Source organism: Perognathus longimembris, chromosome 17 (assembly GCF_023159225.1).
Source record: "Perognathus longimembris pacificus isolate PPM17 chromosome 17, ASM2315922v1, whole genome shotgun sequence".
Taxonomy (NCBI): Eukaryota; Metazoa; Chordata; class Mammalia; order Rodentia; family Heteromyidae; genus Perognathus; species Perognathus longimembris.
This window is the reverse complement of record NC_063177.1, coordinates 5,914,958-5,930,313: the sequence shown is the minus strand read 5'-3', so window position 1 is coordinate 5,930,313 and position 15,356 is coordinate 5,914,958. Positions and strand designations below refer to the sequence as shown.

Sequence of the window (15,356 nt, the reverse complement as noted above, 5' to 3'; positions counted from 1 at the left end):
AGCTGGGTGGCTGGGAAACTGACAGGGACACCAGTGAAGCCAGACAGTAGGAAAGGCCTCTTTGAGACAAACTGCCTCCCCCACATCCATGAACCCCTGGACTAAGAGACTGGATGCAGGGGTGAGAATGTGGCTAATAAGAATGTGAGACATAACCCTCTTTCATCCATTGCTCATGTGGTCCCACTGCGAAGAAGTCTAACACCTCTTCCTGGGCACAGGCCAAGGCACACGCCTTAATTCTTGAGTTCAGTCCTTTTCCTAGATCTGAGTATCACTTACCAGGCCATTGGCACTGAGCTCCAACTGCTATTGTGCCTGTTTCTAGGAGACGCTGGAGGGCCTGGTTTCTTGCTAATGTGTGTGGAGCTAACTGTAGCAACCCCCCCTCTACGCAGACCCCACAAGGGAAACCAAGAACAGAAGGTGAGAAAAACAGATTCCACTTTCACATGATTGTTTGTGTTTATTGAGGTCTGTTTATTCTCCACGGGTGCTTTTTCCTCCAAGTAAACAGAGCAGGCGTAAATATCTATAATGAATAAATTTATTGTCTTACAAAAATCATTGTCTAGAAATATGGGAATACAAGAAAAGATATTTGCAGTCAGGTGTCTGGTGGTCAACAGCCAGTACAATTCATCCAGGGATCCAAGATTCCAAACCACGGGACAAGTCTTCCTAACAGATGTTAAAGCTTTGAACCCAAAAGGTTGGTGTTTTCAAGCACATTGCAGAGGATTAAGGATTTTGCGTTAACACTGATTCATTGTCATTGAATGTTTATAATACTACTTGGACTAGAGAGGTACATGTTATGAAGCACAGTCAAAACTTAATACATTAAATTGTTATAGAGGCAAATAATATATTTAACATTGTCTTAGTACTGTAGTGTCTAAGGCACTTTCTGTAATGTCAGTTTGCTCAACTATCAACCAAAAAACAGAATGCTAGGTGTGCACTGTAACACTGTGCAAAGGAAAATGAAGGATTCGCACCCACGGCATGTCAGTGTTCAGGCCGCTGGCGACTGTTCTTGACGACCTCACTTGGAGCAAGCCTCGGACACAGAATCAAGATTCCCATTTTGGACTCAAAGCAGTGGCTGAATTTGCCAGGCCGGCGAGGGAGGGCCTCGGCAAGCCTGCGGGGGCTGGGGCTGCTGGCTCCTGAGGCGGGGGGAGGGCACCTGCAAGTGGGCCACGGGGTGGCCTCCAGTGTCCTCAGCCGCGTTGTGGCCACTACCCTCCCTGTGAAGGAGGTCCTGTCCAAGGACCATTCACACGAGACGCGTGGATGCCACCAGCTCAACGGGCAGGACCCCCCTCCCTGGGGAGATGCATAGGGCAACCCCAAATAGATGCTGCACCCCCTAATCTGGCCCAACCCAATCGTTCCAAAGCCCCATTCACAGTTTGCTCACTGAAGTAGTGATCATTATTTGGAGGAAATGAGAGATACGAGTGCAGGTGAGGTTCCACAATGTTCTAAGAGACTGGACTGGCGGAGGAGTCAGGGCCACGCGAACACAGAACTAAGTTAGCTGTCTGGAGGACAGAGCATGCAGAGCGACGGAGCCACAACCACGGGGCTGCCCCATGGCCCAGCGACTGGCAACGGAGGGCCTGGAGTTTGTTTAAAAAAGGGTTCTCTTCTTAACATGGGTTATAAAATGGTCTCTTGATGAATATATGGAAAATAGATGCAACGATGAGACAGTCTGTTTAACAGGTGCGCTGGGTAGGTATATATATAAAAGGGGAGCAATTGTACCTAATCGGAAGCAGGATATGGTCTGCACAGGCTCGAAGGCCTTAAGACACAGTTGATCTCTGCGAGGAATCTTGGAGCCTGCCAATTCCCAAATCTGTTGGCCGCCCCGGGCGGGCCGGCGGCCCCGGGCAGGCGGAGCTGGGTGAGTTCCTGCGCATCCCACTGCCTGGCTGCCTCTGCCTCCTCCGCTCTACTCTGACTGCGGCGGCTGTGCCTCGTTTACGTCACTGGTCTTACTTTCCGTGTCGTCGTCGGACAGCTCCAGGGAGGCCCCTTCAATGTGCAGCTGGCGCCGGCCAGACCGGCTTGAGGAGAAGCTGATGGGGCCACCCCGCCTGGGGGAGCGGAAAGCAGGTGCATGTGGTGAACACACAGGAGCACGTGGCTGGCGGGGCGCTACTGTCCACTTCCACCCCGCCATCTCCCCACCCAACACAGGGAACACAGGGAACGTGGGGCAGGTCCTGGGCACTATCTGATGGACATGGAAGAGGAATGGCACAAAACGCCCCTGTTTCCCCAACCTTTCCTCTAAGAGGGCTGACTGCCAATCCTTAGGTCTTAGGGGTCACCTGTGTTGCACTGCCTTTCAGAATGGCCTGTTGGACATGGGTGGGAAGTGCCACTGGCCAGATGTTACCTGACTCCCGGCTCCCAGCTGTTTTTCTTGGAGTGGGTTTGGCTGAGCAAGCTAGTGGGGCCCCGTGGATGAGGAGCACCTGGCTCTGGCGGACACTAGGCTGGCCTTTCCAGCCGGCATGCTGGTCTACTTGTGAGCAGGCTTGGCCCTGTCTTCCTCCTATGCACTAGAGCTCCACTGTCCTGAGGGCAGGGACCTGCCACACTGCCATCTGGGAGCTTCTGGACCTGTCAGCACTCACCTCAGCCGGTTCTTCAGCGTGCTGACCTCACGGCTCAGGCCTTCGTTGGCCTCGGTGGCATCGTCCAGTTCCCGCTGGAGTTTACGCCGAGATGCATTGGCACGCGTGGCCTCCTCTTCAGCTTCTTCCAGTTGGCGTTTAAGCTGCTTCATCCTGGCATTGGCCTTCTCCATCTTGGGGTAGCAAAAACCAACAGAGACAACGCAAGCGATGAGTGCTGTGTTGGCCCCTCTGTCCTGCACCCATGTGTGTGCACATTGCATGCAACACACATACACACACACACACACACACACACACACACACGTTTGGGGGCTGCTCAAAGGCTTTTTGTTCTTTTGGTGCTTGTACTCAGACTGAACTCAGCCTAGGTGTTGTCCCTGAGTATTTCTGCTGTATCACTTGAGCCACAGCTCTATTTGTGGCTTCTGGTGGTTAAACTGGAGATAAGAGTCTCATAAGCTTTCCTGCCAGGCTGACTTTGAACCACGATCCTCAGATCTCAGCCTCCAGAGTAGCTAGGATTACTGGCGTGAGCCACTGTGCTGACTGCTTACTATGCCTGCAACTATAAAGTAGCAAAGCAGAAGCCGAGGTATCAGGTCAGCCACCTCCAGCCCCGCCCCTCACCTGTTCCTTGTACTGATCTGCATGTCTCCGCTCATCTTCCACCTGCATGAAGATCTCTTTCAGCTTCTTCTCCGTACGACGGACTAGTTTGTTGGCTGCTGCTCGTTCCCTGTGGAAGTGAGCAGTCCTTTTGAAGATCTGGGAGATATATGTATATTTTGAGACAAAGTCTCAGCAGGACTTGAACTTGCCATCCTCTTACCTTGGGACCCTCAGAGTGCTGGGATTACAGGTGTGCACTGTCATGCTCAAAGTTATATTTTGAAAGGGGCAAATACCTCTTAAAATCCCTTTTCGTTGGAAGATGGTCCTTTTTTGGCCTATGTTCTCAGGCTGGTATGATAAGTATGTGCCTGTACTGTATCCCTCAATGCTGACTGGGAGAGAAAGCACATTAATTTGTGTATGTGGGAATGAGTTTTTTTTTTCTTTTGGTGCCAATACAAGGGCTTGGATGCAGGGCTTTGCACTTTCACCTATACTTCTGGCTTTTTTGGTGGCTAGTTGGAGTTAAGAGTCTCTGGATTGGTCTGCCGCAGATGGCTTTAAACTGTGATCCTCAAATCTCAGCCTCCTGAGTAGTTGGAATTATAGGCATGAGCCACCAGCACTCACTGAACAGATGTGACACCCGAGCTCCCTGTTAGTATCATTGAACGTGGATGTCTTTGTTCATCTGCTTTTGAGTCAGGCAGCTGATACACAGCCCAGCTTGCAGCCCTCCCAGCTCAGTGTGCGCCACATCTGGCAAGACTTGGAAAACAAAAACCTTAGTCTAATCACCTAACCTTGCCTGGAAGAGGAAAACAAAACCCTCAGTTTACTGATCATCTCAATTTAGAACTTCCTTCTATGGTGCTAGAGGCTGTGTGGCTAACAATGAAAAATTAAAAAAACTAAAAAAAAAAAACCCAAAACAAACCCAAACAACCAAATCTCACTGCTCTCATCTTACCATTTGCCTAGAAGTCAAACTTAAATGGTGTCTCATGGAAGGAAAGGCACTTACAGGAGGACTCCATGGGAAAGGGAAAACATTCTTTTCGCCCTTAAATGGTATGTAACAACACATAGCTGTGGAGTCATAGAAGAGGGAAAATTATGTGAATGGCAACTAAAACCAAATCCCTAATTGCTTGATTTTAGCTGCCCTGGGAAGCTGAGTTAGACGATGGTGGGTTGAGTGTGGCTCTTGCTTTTCTTGGTTCCGATACCCCGAAGAGGAAGGTGCATAGGAAAGATGGCTGCACCTGTAGCTCCGCATGGCGAACAGCGGAGACGCAGCGCCCTGCCCGCTTCCTGGCTCTGTCCTGCTGCGTTTCTTTCTGCCAGTGAACAGTAGCCTTTCACAGGGGGCTGACAGGGAAATGGACTTAGGGACAGCGACTTGAGGGTCTTGGTAATTGGGGGGCCTAAACTGTTACCCCAGATGAGCCCAGGGGGAGCTAACGGGCCATGCCCAGCTTGATAGCCACTGAGCACTTCCTTTGAGAGTCAAGCACCTCCCATTGCCCATGGTGGTCACACATTGGTGCTCGTCACCTCCCCTGCACTGGGCACCTCCCTGAGGGCGAGGGCACGTCGGTGTGGCATGGAGGCACAGCACTTTTTGGCTGAGAGCTGCCAGAACCTCTTACTTGGCTTCCTGCTCCAGCTGCTCCTCCAGCTGTCCGATCTTGGCTTCCAGGGCTGAGATGGTGGCCTTGAACTTGGACTTGACGGCGCCCTCCAGCTCCTGCAGTTTGGCCTTCAGCTCCTTGTTCTGCCGCTCCAGTTGCTGGCGTGCATTGTCACTCTTCTGGGCAGCGCTGCGCTCAGCTGCCAGCTCTGTGTTCAGTGTGTCCACCTGGGAGGGGCGAGGAAGGGGAGGGCTCTGTTACATTGGAGGGGAGGAGGGGGAGTGGGCCCTTGTGGGGCATGGCAGGTCACCACCCAGCTACCTGCAGAGTGGTCTTGCGGAAGCGGTCGTTGAGTAGCTCCATGTTGCTCTGCTCCTCTTCCAGCTCCTCCTCCAGCTGTGCGATCCGAGCCTCCAGACGCCGCTTCTCATCCAGCAGTGCGGACCTGGAGGGCGAGGGGGAAGTGAGTGTGTGCACGCGTGTGTGACCCTCCATCACCTTGCTGTTGTCATTCCTGATGGCGCCTTCCCTGCCTGTCCCCTGATCTGTGCACAAGTCCCATCGATTCCCCCTTCCCACCCTGCCAGTGGTGGCCTCCTGGTCTTGGCCAGGCCTCCGTGGAGGCCTTCGCTCCTTCCTCTGCCTTGCTCCATCAGGTCGCTGCGGTGATGGCAGCCAGAGTTCACTTCCACAACGTAACCTAGATCCTTACACTCCCTTACTTAAGCCAGTGGGTTCCCAAGGCATGTAGATCCTAATTCCATCACCGTGTGCTAGGGAACGCATGTGATGCATGCTCTGTACAGTAATGAAGCTGCGCAGAAAAGATACGAAAAGCAACTTCAGAGAACGGTCCTAGCTAAGAAGGCTGCTTGCTAGTGAATGAATGGAAGAGGAACAGGGTTTGTGGGGCCAGGTGGACGCAGACTGCACAGGCCTGAGGGCACTGGGGAGGATGGGGTGGGCACCACCCTCCATCTGCGGCCAGGACACTCACTTGCCAGACGCGCTGTTGGCAATCTCGTCAGCCAGCTCATCCCGCTCCTGCTCGGCGTGGCGGCGGGCGCGTTCGGATGACGCCAGCTCCTGTGGGAGTGCACAAGGAGCTCAGCTCTGGCCCCCTAGCCCACTGGAGCAGGGCTGTTGCTCACATGACACGACACAACACTCAGCAGTGCTAAGTGAAGCTGGCAAGCTTACAGAAGAAAATGCGAGGCAGGCAGGGGATGTGGGGTGCACTACCTCGAATGAGACCCCATCCAGGAAAGACCTCATGTTACAGATTTACTTCCCTTCCAGGGTAGGAGCTGGCTTTGTTACACGTACATCCTGGAAAGCCAGTGTTTTGTTTTGCTTTCACATATAAGCCCAACACATATGTTACTCTGAACCCTAAGTTTGTGCTATCCCAAATGATGGTTTCATCTGGAGCTATCTTCCATATACTCAGTTTGGACATGGAGAACAGTGAGTGTCAGGGCGGTAGTGCCTCTCCGGTCTCAGCACCCAGGGAAAAGCAATCTGTGACGACAAACTGTCAAGAGTGGGGGGTCTCTACCTGCCTCTGAACACACCGCGCTCATGGCCCCAGGACTAGAGAGCTGCACAGTCTCCCGTCTGATGGATGTGGAAGAAGGCCCGCATGGATAAGGGGACTGGGCTAGGCTCCTGCCTCCTGCCCACGACTCCTCCTGCCAGATTTCTCTCCCAGGAGATGCCACGTCTAGAGAGAGCACCTCTTGAAGATGCGTGAGAGCAGAGTGGCACAGGAGGGCAAAGTGTGCTCTGCCATGTCCACCTGCTCTTCTGCTAGTGCCTGGGAGTGAGAGTGTCGGAAAGGGCCACATTTGGGCCCAGAATCTCAGGATGTGGGCAGGTGGGGCCAGGATAGAAAAATGGCAGTTGGCAGAATGCTTGGGGCCTGATCTGAGGACCACAGGCTACAGGCCATGTGGCCTCTGATGTTCAATCTCCACGGGACCTAGAACCTCACTGGGTTCCTATCCATTAGCTGGACATGCCTCAGGCATATATCACTGACCAACACCACAACAGACGTCCAGAGCTCAAGCACCGAGTCACTGAGGTAAGTATAAAAACTGGAGCCTGGTGCTCCACAGGGTGGTGCTCATACCTGCAATCCTAGCTACTCAGGAGGTTTGAAGCCTGCTGGGGCAGAAAAGTCCATGAAACTTTTTTTGCCTGTCCTGGGGCTGAACTCAGGGCCTGGGCACTGTCCCTGAGCTTCTTTTGCTAGCACTCTACCGCTTGAGCCACTTCTGACTTTTTCTGTATATGTGGTGCTGAGGAATCGAACCCAGGGCTTCATGCATGCTAGGCAAGCACTCTACCACTAAGCCACATTCCCAGTCCTCCATGAGACTCATCTCCAATTAGCTACCAAAAGGCCAGAAATAGAGCTGTGACTCAAGTGGTAGAGTTCTAGTCTTGATGACAAAACCCTCAGGGACCACTCCCAGGCCCTGAGTCCCCCAGGATTTGCACCACCCCCCCCCAACCAAAAACTAGCTATGTTTTGGACTCTAGAGCCATCCAGTGTTCTCTGAGCACCATATGAACTAGAATTAACTAAAACCTCCTCCATCAGGATTTGTGGAATGAAGAAAAAAACAGACCTTAAGAGGGGATTATACTCTTTTGCAAACATGTTGAAAGAGAAAGATTGAAAGCTGATGACCCAAGAGCCCAAAAGTGAAAACAAGGGGCTGGGTGGGCCTCAGCGGTAGAGCGTATTAAATTTTGTGTGCTTGGAGATCTGGGTTCCATCTCTAACATAAAAAGAAGGCAATAAGGAGGGCAAAAAAACAATAGAATATAAAATAAAGCAGATCCAAAGCTGGCTGCTGGGTAATTTCAGTCTGCTCAGTGTTTACTGATCTGGCTTTTAGCTTCCTATTTTGGACATGCAGGAATGTCAGGCAGGTTTCTGTCTTGTCAGCTCAGGCTGGCTTTCAGTAGTTTAGCCAGCATTGTATGTCTATATGGGGAGCTTTTTCATAGTAACATTTCAGGTTATCTTCCTAGGTTTGTATAGGTTTTGATCATCTCTCTTTTATAAAGAAATATACATATTTAAATCTTACAAGTATAGTGTTTTATATAATATGCAGTACTTGCCCACAAGAAGAATCAAAAGAAAAATTGATTACAAGAAGATTCACTCAGGAATTCAATGAAAGATACTTTTCTCAAGTCTCACAGGAGTGTGTGTGTGTGTGTGTGTGTGTGTGTGTGTGTAACAAGAACATCCCATGTGAGCACGGTTAATTGATCCTATGCTTACCAACTCTAAAATGCAAATGAGTTTCACTTCTTTTTCTTGCCCAGGGAAACAGGCCTAGAAAGTGGCTTGACGAATTACTACCCAGCTCCTCTGCAAAGCTTCATCCAGGTAGAATAGTCATGAACAGAGTCAAAGTGTGACCTCTTTCTGTTTGTTGAAATGGAGCGATGATTGCTGAAAGCGGGGTACCAGTGGCTCACACCTTTAAACCTAGCTACTAGGGAGGTTGAGGAACGAAAGAAGAGATTCCACCTCCACAGAGAGAAGCTAGACATGGCAGCCCAGACCTGTAATCCAGCAACTACAATACCCCAGCCTAAAGAAGGTGGAAGTGAGAACCTATCCTAAAAATAGCCAGTGGAGAAAAGGGCTGGAGGTGTGGCTCAGATGGCAGAGCGCCAGCCTAGAAATCTCTGAGTTCCAACTTCAGTACCAACCCCTTGCCAAGAGAGAGAGAAAGAGAGAAACAGATGCTAAAGTACACTAGTTTATAAAGATATTAAAAAAATATTTATCTAATCTCAGAGAAGTTTCTAGGGCAAGTGTTTGTAGGACAGATGGATAACAACATAAACTGACCTCCTGCAGTTGAAGGATTTCTGCTTCCAGGCTTTTCAGTTTCTTTTCACTTTCTTTGGACTGAGCAAAAATCTCATCTCGGGATGCTCGAGCCTCTTCCAATTCACGCTGATAATCCTTCATCTGAGCCTAAGATTAAAGAAGGTTTTCAAGTTAGTTTTCTTTTTTTTCTTGGTTGGTCCTAGGGCTGTAACTCAGAGCCTAGGTACTGTCCTTGAGATTTGTTTTGCTCAAGGCTAGTATTCTACCACTTGAGCCAGGGCTCTGCCTTCCTGCTTTTCCGTGGTTAATTAGAGATTAAGATACCAGCACTGGCTGCAAACCATGACTCTCAGATTTTAGCCTCCTGAATAGCTAGGATGAGAGAAGTGAAGGCACTGGTGTTTGGCTTCACTCTTAATTTTTAATGTGTTCTTCCCCCGGCCTCCCGGATTATAAAAGGAAGATATTCACTGTAAATGTGAATGATGAAGCTGGAAGAGATCTGAGGATTGCAGTTCAAAGCCAGCCGGGCAAGAAAGTGCCTGAGACTCTTATATCCAATTAACCACCAGAAAACCAAAAGTGGAGATGTGGTTTAAAGTGGTAGAACACTGGCCTTGAGCAAAAAAGCTCAGGGACAGAGCTCAGGCCCTGAGTTCAAGACTCACACTGACAAAAAAAAAAAAAAGTCCCCAACAAAGTAGCAAATTATGGCATTGGTGGCTCATGCCTGCAAATATTTAGCTATTCAGGAAGCTGAGACCTGAGGGTTTGTGCTTCTAAGTCAGCCTGGGAAGAAATGCCAATGAGAGTATTTCCCAGTCAACTAGCAAAAACCCGGGCTAGAGGTGTGGCTCTAGTAATACCACCCATGAGCAAGAAAGCTAAGCGAGAATCCCTTAGTTCTGGCTGGGAATGTGGCTTAGTGGTAAGGTGCTTGCCTAGCATGCATGAGGCCCTGGTTTCGATTCCTTAGTAACACATAGCAGAAAAGGCTGGAAGTGGAGCTATGGTTCAAGTGGTAGAGTGCTAGCCTTAGGCAAAAGCAGCTCAGGGACAGAGCCCAGGCTCTGAGTTCAAGCCCCAGGACTGGCACGCACACGCAAAAGGTATAGTGAAACAAATGAGTTATTCATAACAGACCTAATGTCTGAGATGCCTTTTCCCCTAAACCTTCCCCTACACATGGCTGTCCACACATTTGATATAAAAACCTACGCTCAAGTGATATGTAAGTGTTCAGCCTGCTACTATGTTTCTGGTGTTAAGTCTAGCCACTGTGCCACATGCCGCCCATCACTCATCTGTGACAGCCCATTGACATTTAAACTTTCCATTTGGGGATCATAAATCACACTTCAGCTATCTGTGTGTAAAAATTCTTTTTTTTTTTTTTTTTTGGTGCTGGTATGGGCTTGAATTCAGAGCCTTATGTTCTTGCATGACTCCTTTGCTCAGGAGTGCCAAGGCTGGTGCTCTACCACTTGAGCCATAGCTCCACTTCTGGCTTTTTGCTGGTTCATTGGAGATAAAAGTCTCACAAACTTTTCTGTCCTGGCTGGCTTTGAAGTGTGATCCTCAGATCTCAGCCTTCAGAGTAGCTAGCATTGCAGGTGTGAACCACTGATGCCCAACAAAAATTCCAGAGTTTGTTGAATAGTTCCTTAAGATGTAGAACTGCAAGGTCAAAGGAAGGGACACTGTAGCTTTTATCCTAAATTCACACCCCTTCCTTGTCTAAGTCAATGGGGGTACCTCACTGCCCACTACTACGAGTGACAGAGACATCCTGGGTCACTGTGTGGTATAAACGCAGAGGATCAATGCTCACAGCACTAGAGGGACAAAGCCCCACTCAGATGGGCAGTATTCGGTTAACACCAGAAGGGCGACCACCCCCAGCTCAGCCTTCAGAGCAAATCCTGTGGACACAGAGATGCACAGATGCCATCTTTATGGTACGTGCCCCTAATTCCCAGGGCAAAGGGGAACAGTTGCAGGGCTTGCCTGTTCAGGGGCGTGGCCAGCACTCACCTGGAGTTTGCGGAGCTGCTTGATCACTTCATCCCGAGCTTTGTTTGCAGCCTCAATCTGCGCTTCCAGGTCTTTCAGATCTATCTCCATCTTCTTCTTTGCAGCCACAGCAAGTGCCCGCTGTTTGCGTTCATCCTCCAGCTCAGCCTCAAGTTCCCGCACCTAAAGGATGGTGGCAGATTATTGTACTCGAGGGCTCCTGTCAGTCTGCAGAGGTCTGTTACATAGCAGCCCTTCTTATTACTGGAAAACCCAGGTGGCTGAATTTTGCTCCGTAAGTATAACACCTGGTGCAGGCCACGCCCATTGTGGCTAAGAGGGAACCACAGCACCCAGTCCACTGTTTTTTTTGTCGGTCATGGGGCTTGAACTCTGGGCCTGGGTGCTGTCCCTGAGCTCTTCAGTTCAAGGCTAGCACTCTACCACTTGAGCCACAGCACCACTTCTGGTTTTCTGGTGGTTAATTGGAGATAAGAGTCTCACGGACTTGGAGCGAAGCTTGCAGCCACGTCCCCTTGCTGGTGGGTGGCCTGCTTCCTTGTCCCACACCCCACTTCTGAGACCCAGAACCTGAAGGTAACCAACATTTTTCTCAGATTAATTTTTAATAATTTTTAAATGTATATATTTGTGCTGGTCCTGGGGCTTGAACTCAGGGCCTGGGCACTGTCCCTGAGCTTTTATGCTCAAGGCTGGTGCTCTACAACTTGAGCCACACAGCTTCATTTCCAGCTTTCTGGTGGTTAACTGGAGGTAAGTGTCTGGACTTCTGCCTGGGCTGGCTTTGAACCATAATTCTCAAGTCTCAGCCTTCTCAGTAGCTAGGATTATAGATGTGAGCCATGGGCACCCGACATTATTTTCATTCTTAAATTTTTGTTTTCGTGAGATTCTGCTGATGGCTGACAGCAGCCCGGCTTACTGTAAGCCACAATGGTATTATCGGAGGAACAGAAAATTAAACGTAGTTAACAATAAAATCCTCAAATGACCAAATAACCTACTTTACCCCCACGAACGTGTCCTATCTTCAACAGACATGACCTTGGGGCACAGCTGCTTAGAGAACATTGGAGCCCTGGTTCCCGATACCCCGCTCCCCTCCACCCACCTGTTTAATCAGCAGCCGCTTCTTTTCTTCCTTCTGCTCGTCTCTGGTTTGCAGGTCCCTCTCAAACTGGGCCTTCATGGCCTGCATGTTAACCTCCAGGCGGAGCTTGGCGTCCTCTGTGGCCTGGAGCTCATCCTCCAGCTCTTCCAGCTGGGTTCTCATTTCCTCCACTTGCTGCTCCAGGGCCCGCTTGGACTTCTCAAGTTCATGAACCTAAAGCACAGGAAGCACCGGGAAGAGGTGAGCCTTTGGCAGAAGAATGAAGCGAGAACAGCAGTCTTTCTGCATGTCAGGCGCATCCGTGGAGCACTTGCTCTGCTTGCCCCCTCCCACCTCCCACACAGGCACAGCCATCCTGCCTTTCCCTCCAGGGCTGCTGTGCCTCGTTTCAGAGACAGTTTAAAATGCATTCTGACTGCTCCATTCACACGTGCTCTATAATCTCCTCCTCCTCCACCAGCCTCCGGGCCTCCAGGCTGGCTGGCATTTGCCTGCTGTGCAGAGTGGGTACAGAGTGCACCCCTTCTTGCTGTCGAAAAGACCAGTGAGCTGGAAAGGCCCACGTGCAAATGAGTGGGTTAGGCCTGGCTAGGAGGAGGCCTGATCCTGGACAAAGAGCTCCCACAGATGTCTACCCACTTCTGTGCCTAGCACTGTGCTAAGCACTTCCAACCACAGTTCCATCAGAGCCTCATGGCCTTTTGCAGCAGGCCTAGGTGCTGCCATGGGTCCTCTTTGAGGTTCCATAACCCCATCGACTCTCACAAGGGTGGGCAGAGGAAGACTTAGGGCAGAAAAGGCCATTTTCTAAGTATTGTCTGGCAGAGAGTAGGCACAAAAGGCATGTTTATAGAGAAAACATTATATAGTCACAGTCATTTCACCCTCCATGGCTTCTCTGGATCCATGGGGCAGGACCCTGGATGTAGGAGACCCAGTAGGATAGCAGGACAGTCTTTCATCCCTTGTGGTTGGCCGGATGGCTCATACCTCTCTAGAAACCATTCCTGGGCTTCGTGCTTTGTTTGCAAAGAGGTAAAACAGGGTAAGTGCACAACGTTCGATTGGCAGATGAGGAGCTCAGTGTTAGGACGTTTAAGAGGTGCCTTCTCCTGGTCACAGTGGATGCTGGGGAAGTCAGCCTGGAGTCTCATCTCTAAATGCCAGGCTTCCATTTGTTTTGCTAACCTCAATATGTCACATGTTAAGGGGCGCAGAGGGAAAACAGGTAGTGGAGGAAAAGTGCCACCAAAATCTCCAAACCTCAAAGCCACAAGACTCGAAGGCAAGTGCTGGGGCCTGGTAGGTCAGGGGGTGTAGTAGCTCCTATTTCTCCACCCCCCTCCTTTTTTTTTTTTTTGGTGCCAGTCCTGGGGCTTGCACTCAGGGAATGGGTACTGCTGTCCCTGAGCTCTTGTGCTCAAGGCTGGCACTCTGCCACTTGAGCCACAGTTCCAATTCTGGCTTTTTGGGTAGTTAACTGGAGATGAGTCTCACAAACTTTCTGGGCTGGGCTGGCTTTGAACTGCGATCCTCAGATCTCAGCCTCCTGAGCAGCTAGGATTACAGGTGAGGCACCAGTATCTGGCTCCCCTTTCATTTCATATGGTGGTCAGCTCCCAGGAACCTCAGTCTTGGGGACCTTGCGGGACTCAGGTTTAAGAACTAGCTAGTGAGACTCTTCTGTTGAAAGGCCCCATGCCAGGATTGGGTCAGGGAGGGGAGAACCAGTGAAAGTGACAAGACTAACAACCTGACTGCCTGCTGGGCTGCTGCAGGAACTATACCTGGCTAAGCACAGATAAAGAGAACACATTGCAGAGCACCTGAAACCCAGACACTACTGCTCTGTTGGCACACAGGCCCTGGCTATCCCACAAAGCCCACGAGGGACTTACATTCTTCCCCACATCATCTTTGGAGCTCATCAGGTCCTCCATGTCCGCTCGGAGCTGCTTGTTCTGCCTCTCAAACTCCTCCTTGGCCTCCAGGGCTTCCTCGAGTGCCCGGGCCAGAGACAGGGCTTTGGTTTCTTTCTCTCTGGCCTCGGCTTCAGCCCGGTCCCGTTCTTCTGCATAGCGGGCAGAGATGTTCTTCTCCTCTGCTAGGAGCTGTGAGCACAAGCACCAGGGAGCAGTGTGAGCACAGCACCCGCATGGGCACCGATGTGAGTGCTACCACACAGGCTGAGCTTCCCTAGGACAAATGTCCAAGTCTTGCTGAAGTCCACATGCAGAAAACAAGTGGAAAGTGCCACCCCCTCCCACACTGTGATGGTTCACAGAACGCAGGCACATGAAAAACACTCTATATAATTACCCCATGGCATATGACACATATAGGAATTTAGTGTTTACACTTTGGGCTGTCCTACTGTCAAGCTATCTTATTACGGAAAAATCAGAAATCCCTAAATCTGGAACAGTTCTGATTCTAAGCATTTTGATAGAAAGGATATGTGACCTGATAGTTTCCTTTGAATCAGAGTTTCACTTCTGGTTTTCTGGTGGTTAACTGGAGATCAGAGGGGCTGAGGATATGGCCTAGTGGCAAGAGTGCTTGTCTCGTATACATGAGGCCCTGGGTTCAATTCCCCAGCACCACATATGCAGAAAATGGCCAGAAGTGGCACTGTGGCTCAAGTGGCAGAGTACTAGCCTTGAGCAAAAAGAAGCCAGGGACAGTGCTCAGGCCCTGAGTCCAGTCCCCAGGACTGGCCAAAAAAACCCAAAAAAAAAAAACAACAACACAAAAACTGGAGATCAGAGTCTCATGGACTTTGCTGTCTAGGCTGGTTTCGAACCAGTATCCTTAGATTTTAGCCTCCTGAGTAGCTAGGATTGATTATAGGTGTGAGTCACCAGTACCTGGCTTGTTATCCAGTTTTTATATAAATACATGTTGCTTTTAATTGCCTTTATATAAGACTTTTTCTCCCAAAAAACCAAGACAACAAAAGCAGGCCCCTTCCACGAGGAAACAGCGGCTGAGGCCCTCTTGGGTTGGGAGGCAGGAGCCTGGGTGACTCGCCTGGTCAAATTTCTTCTGTTTCTTCTCCAGGTTGGAGACGATCTGGCGCTGGTGGTCCAGGTCCACTGTCAGGTCGTCGAGCTCCTGCTGCAGGCGGTTCTTGGTCTTTTCCAACTTGTCGTAGGCCAGGGCCTTCTCCTCCAGGCGCTGGCTTAGTGCCTCTACATCCTTAAGAAGCTTCTTCTTAGCTTCTTCCAAGCTCTCAATTGTTCCTAAGTCATCGTCTACTTTCTTCTTTGTTTCAGCCAACTAAGTTTTGGGGAATGAAAAACAAAAAGTCAACATAAAAGAACTCTATTATTATTATTATTTGTGCCAGTACTGGATCTTGAACCCAGGAACTGGGCACTGTCCCTGACGGGTTTTTTTTCCTTCAAAGCTAACACTCAACCACCTGAGCTATAGCTCCA

General features: G+C 50.1%; 1 protein-coding gene across 4 annotated transcripts in view; it reads right to left on the bottom strand.

The window, feature by feature from the left end:
- Positions 1-446: 446 nt before the first annotated feature.
- Positions 447-15,356, bottom strand: part of Myh10 (myosin heavy chain 10) — a 141,670-nt gene continuing 126,760 nt past the window's right edge. For all 4 annotated transcript variants that reach the window (XM_048365454.1, XM_048365456.1, XM_048365453.1 and 1 more), the window contains exons 31-41: positions 14,947-15,195; positions 13,815-14,027; positions 11,917-12,129; positions 10,806-10,967; positions 8,790-8,918; positions 5,904-5,992; positions 5,228-5,351; positions 4,925-5,133; positions 3,288-3,396; positions 2,658-2,830; positions 447-2,111 (exon numbers count right to left, since the gene is read on the bottom strand). In XM_048365454.1, the coding sequence (XP_048221411.1) occupies positions 1,967-2,111; positions 2,658-2,830; positions 3,288-3,396; positions 4,925-5,133; positions 5,228-5,351; positions 5,904-5,992; positions 8,790-8,918; positions 10,806-10,967; positions 11,917-12,129; positions 13,815-14,027; positions 14,947-15,195 (1,815 nt within the window). In that variant the 3' untranslated portion in view covers positions 447-1,966. The remainder of the gene's footprint in view (positions 2,112-2,657; positions 2,831-3,287; positions 3,397-4,924; positions 5,134-5,227; positions 5,352-5,903; positions 5,993-8,789; positions 8,919-10,805; positions 10,968-11,916; positions 12,130-13,814; positions 14,028-14,946; positions 15,196-15,356) is intronic.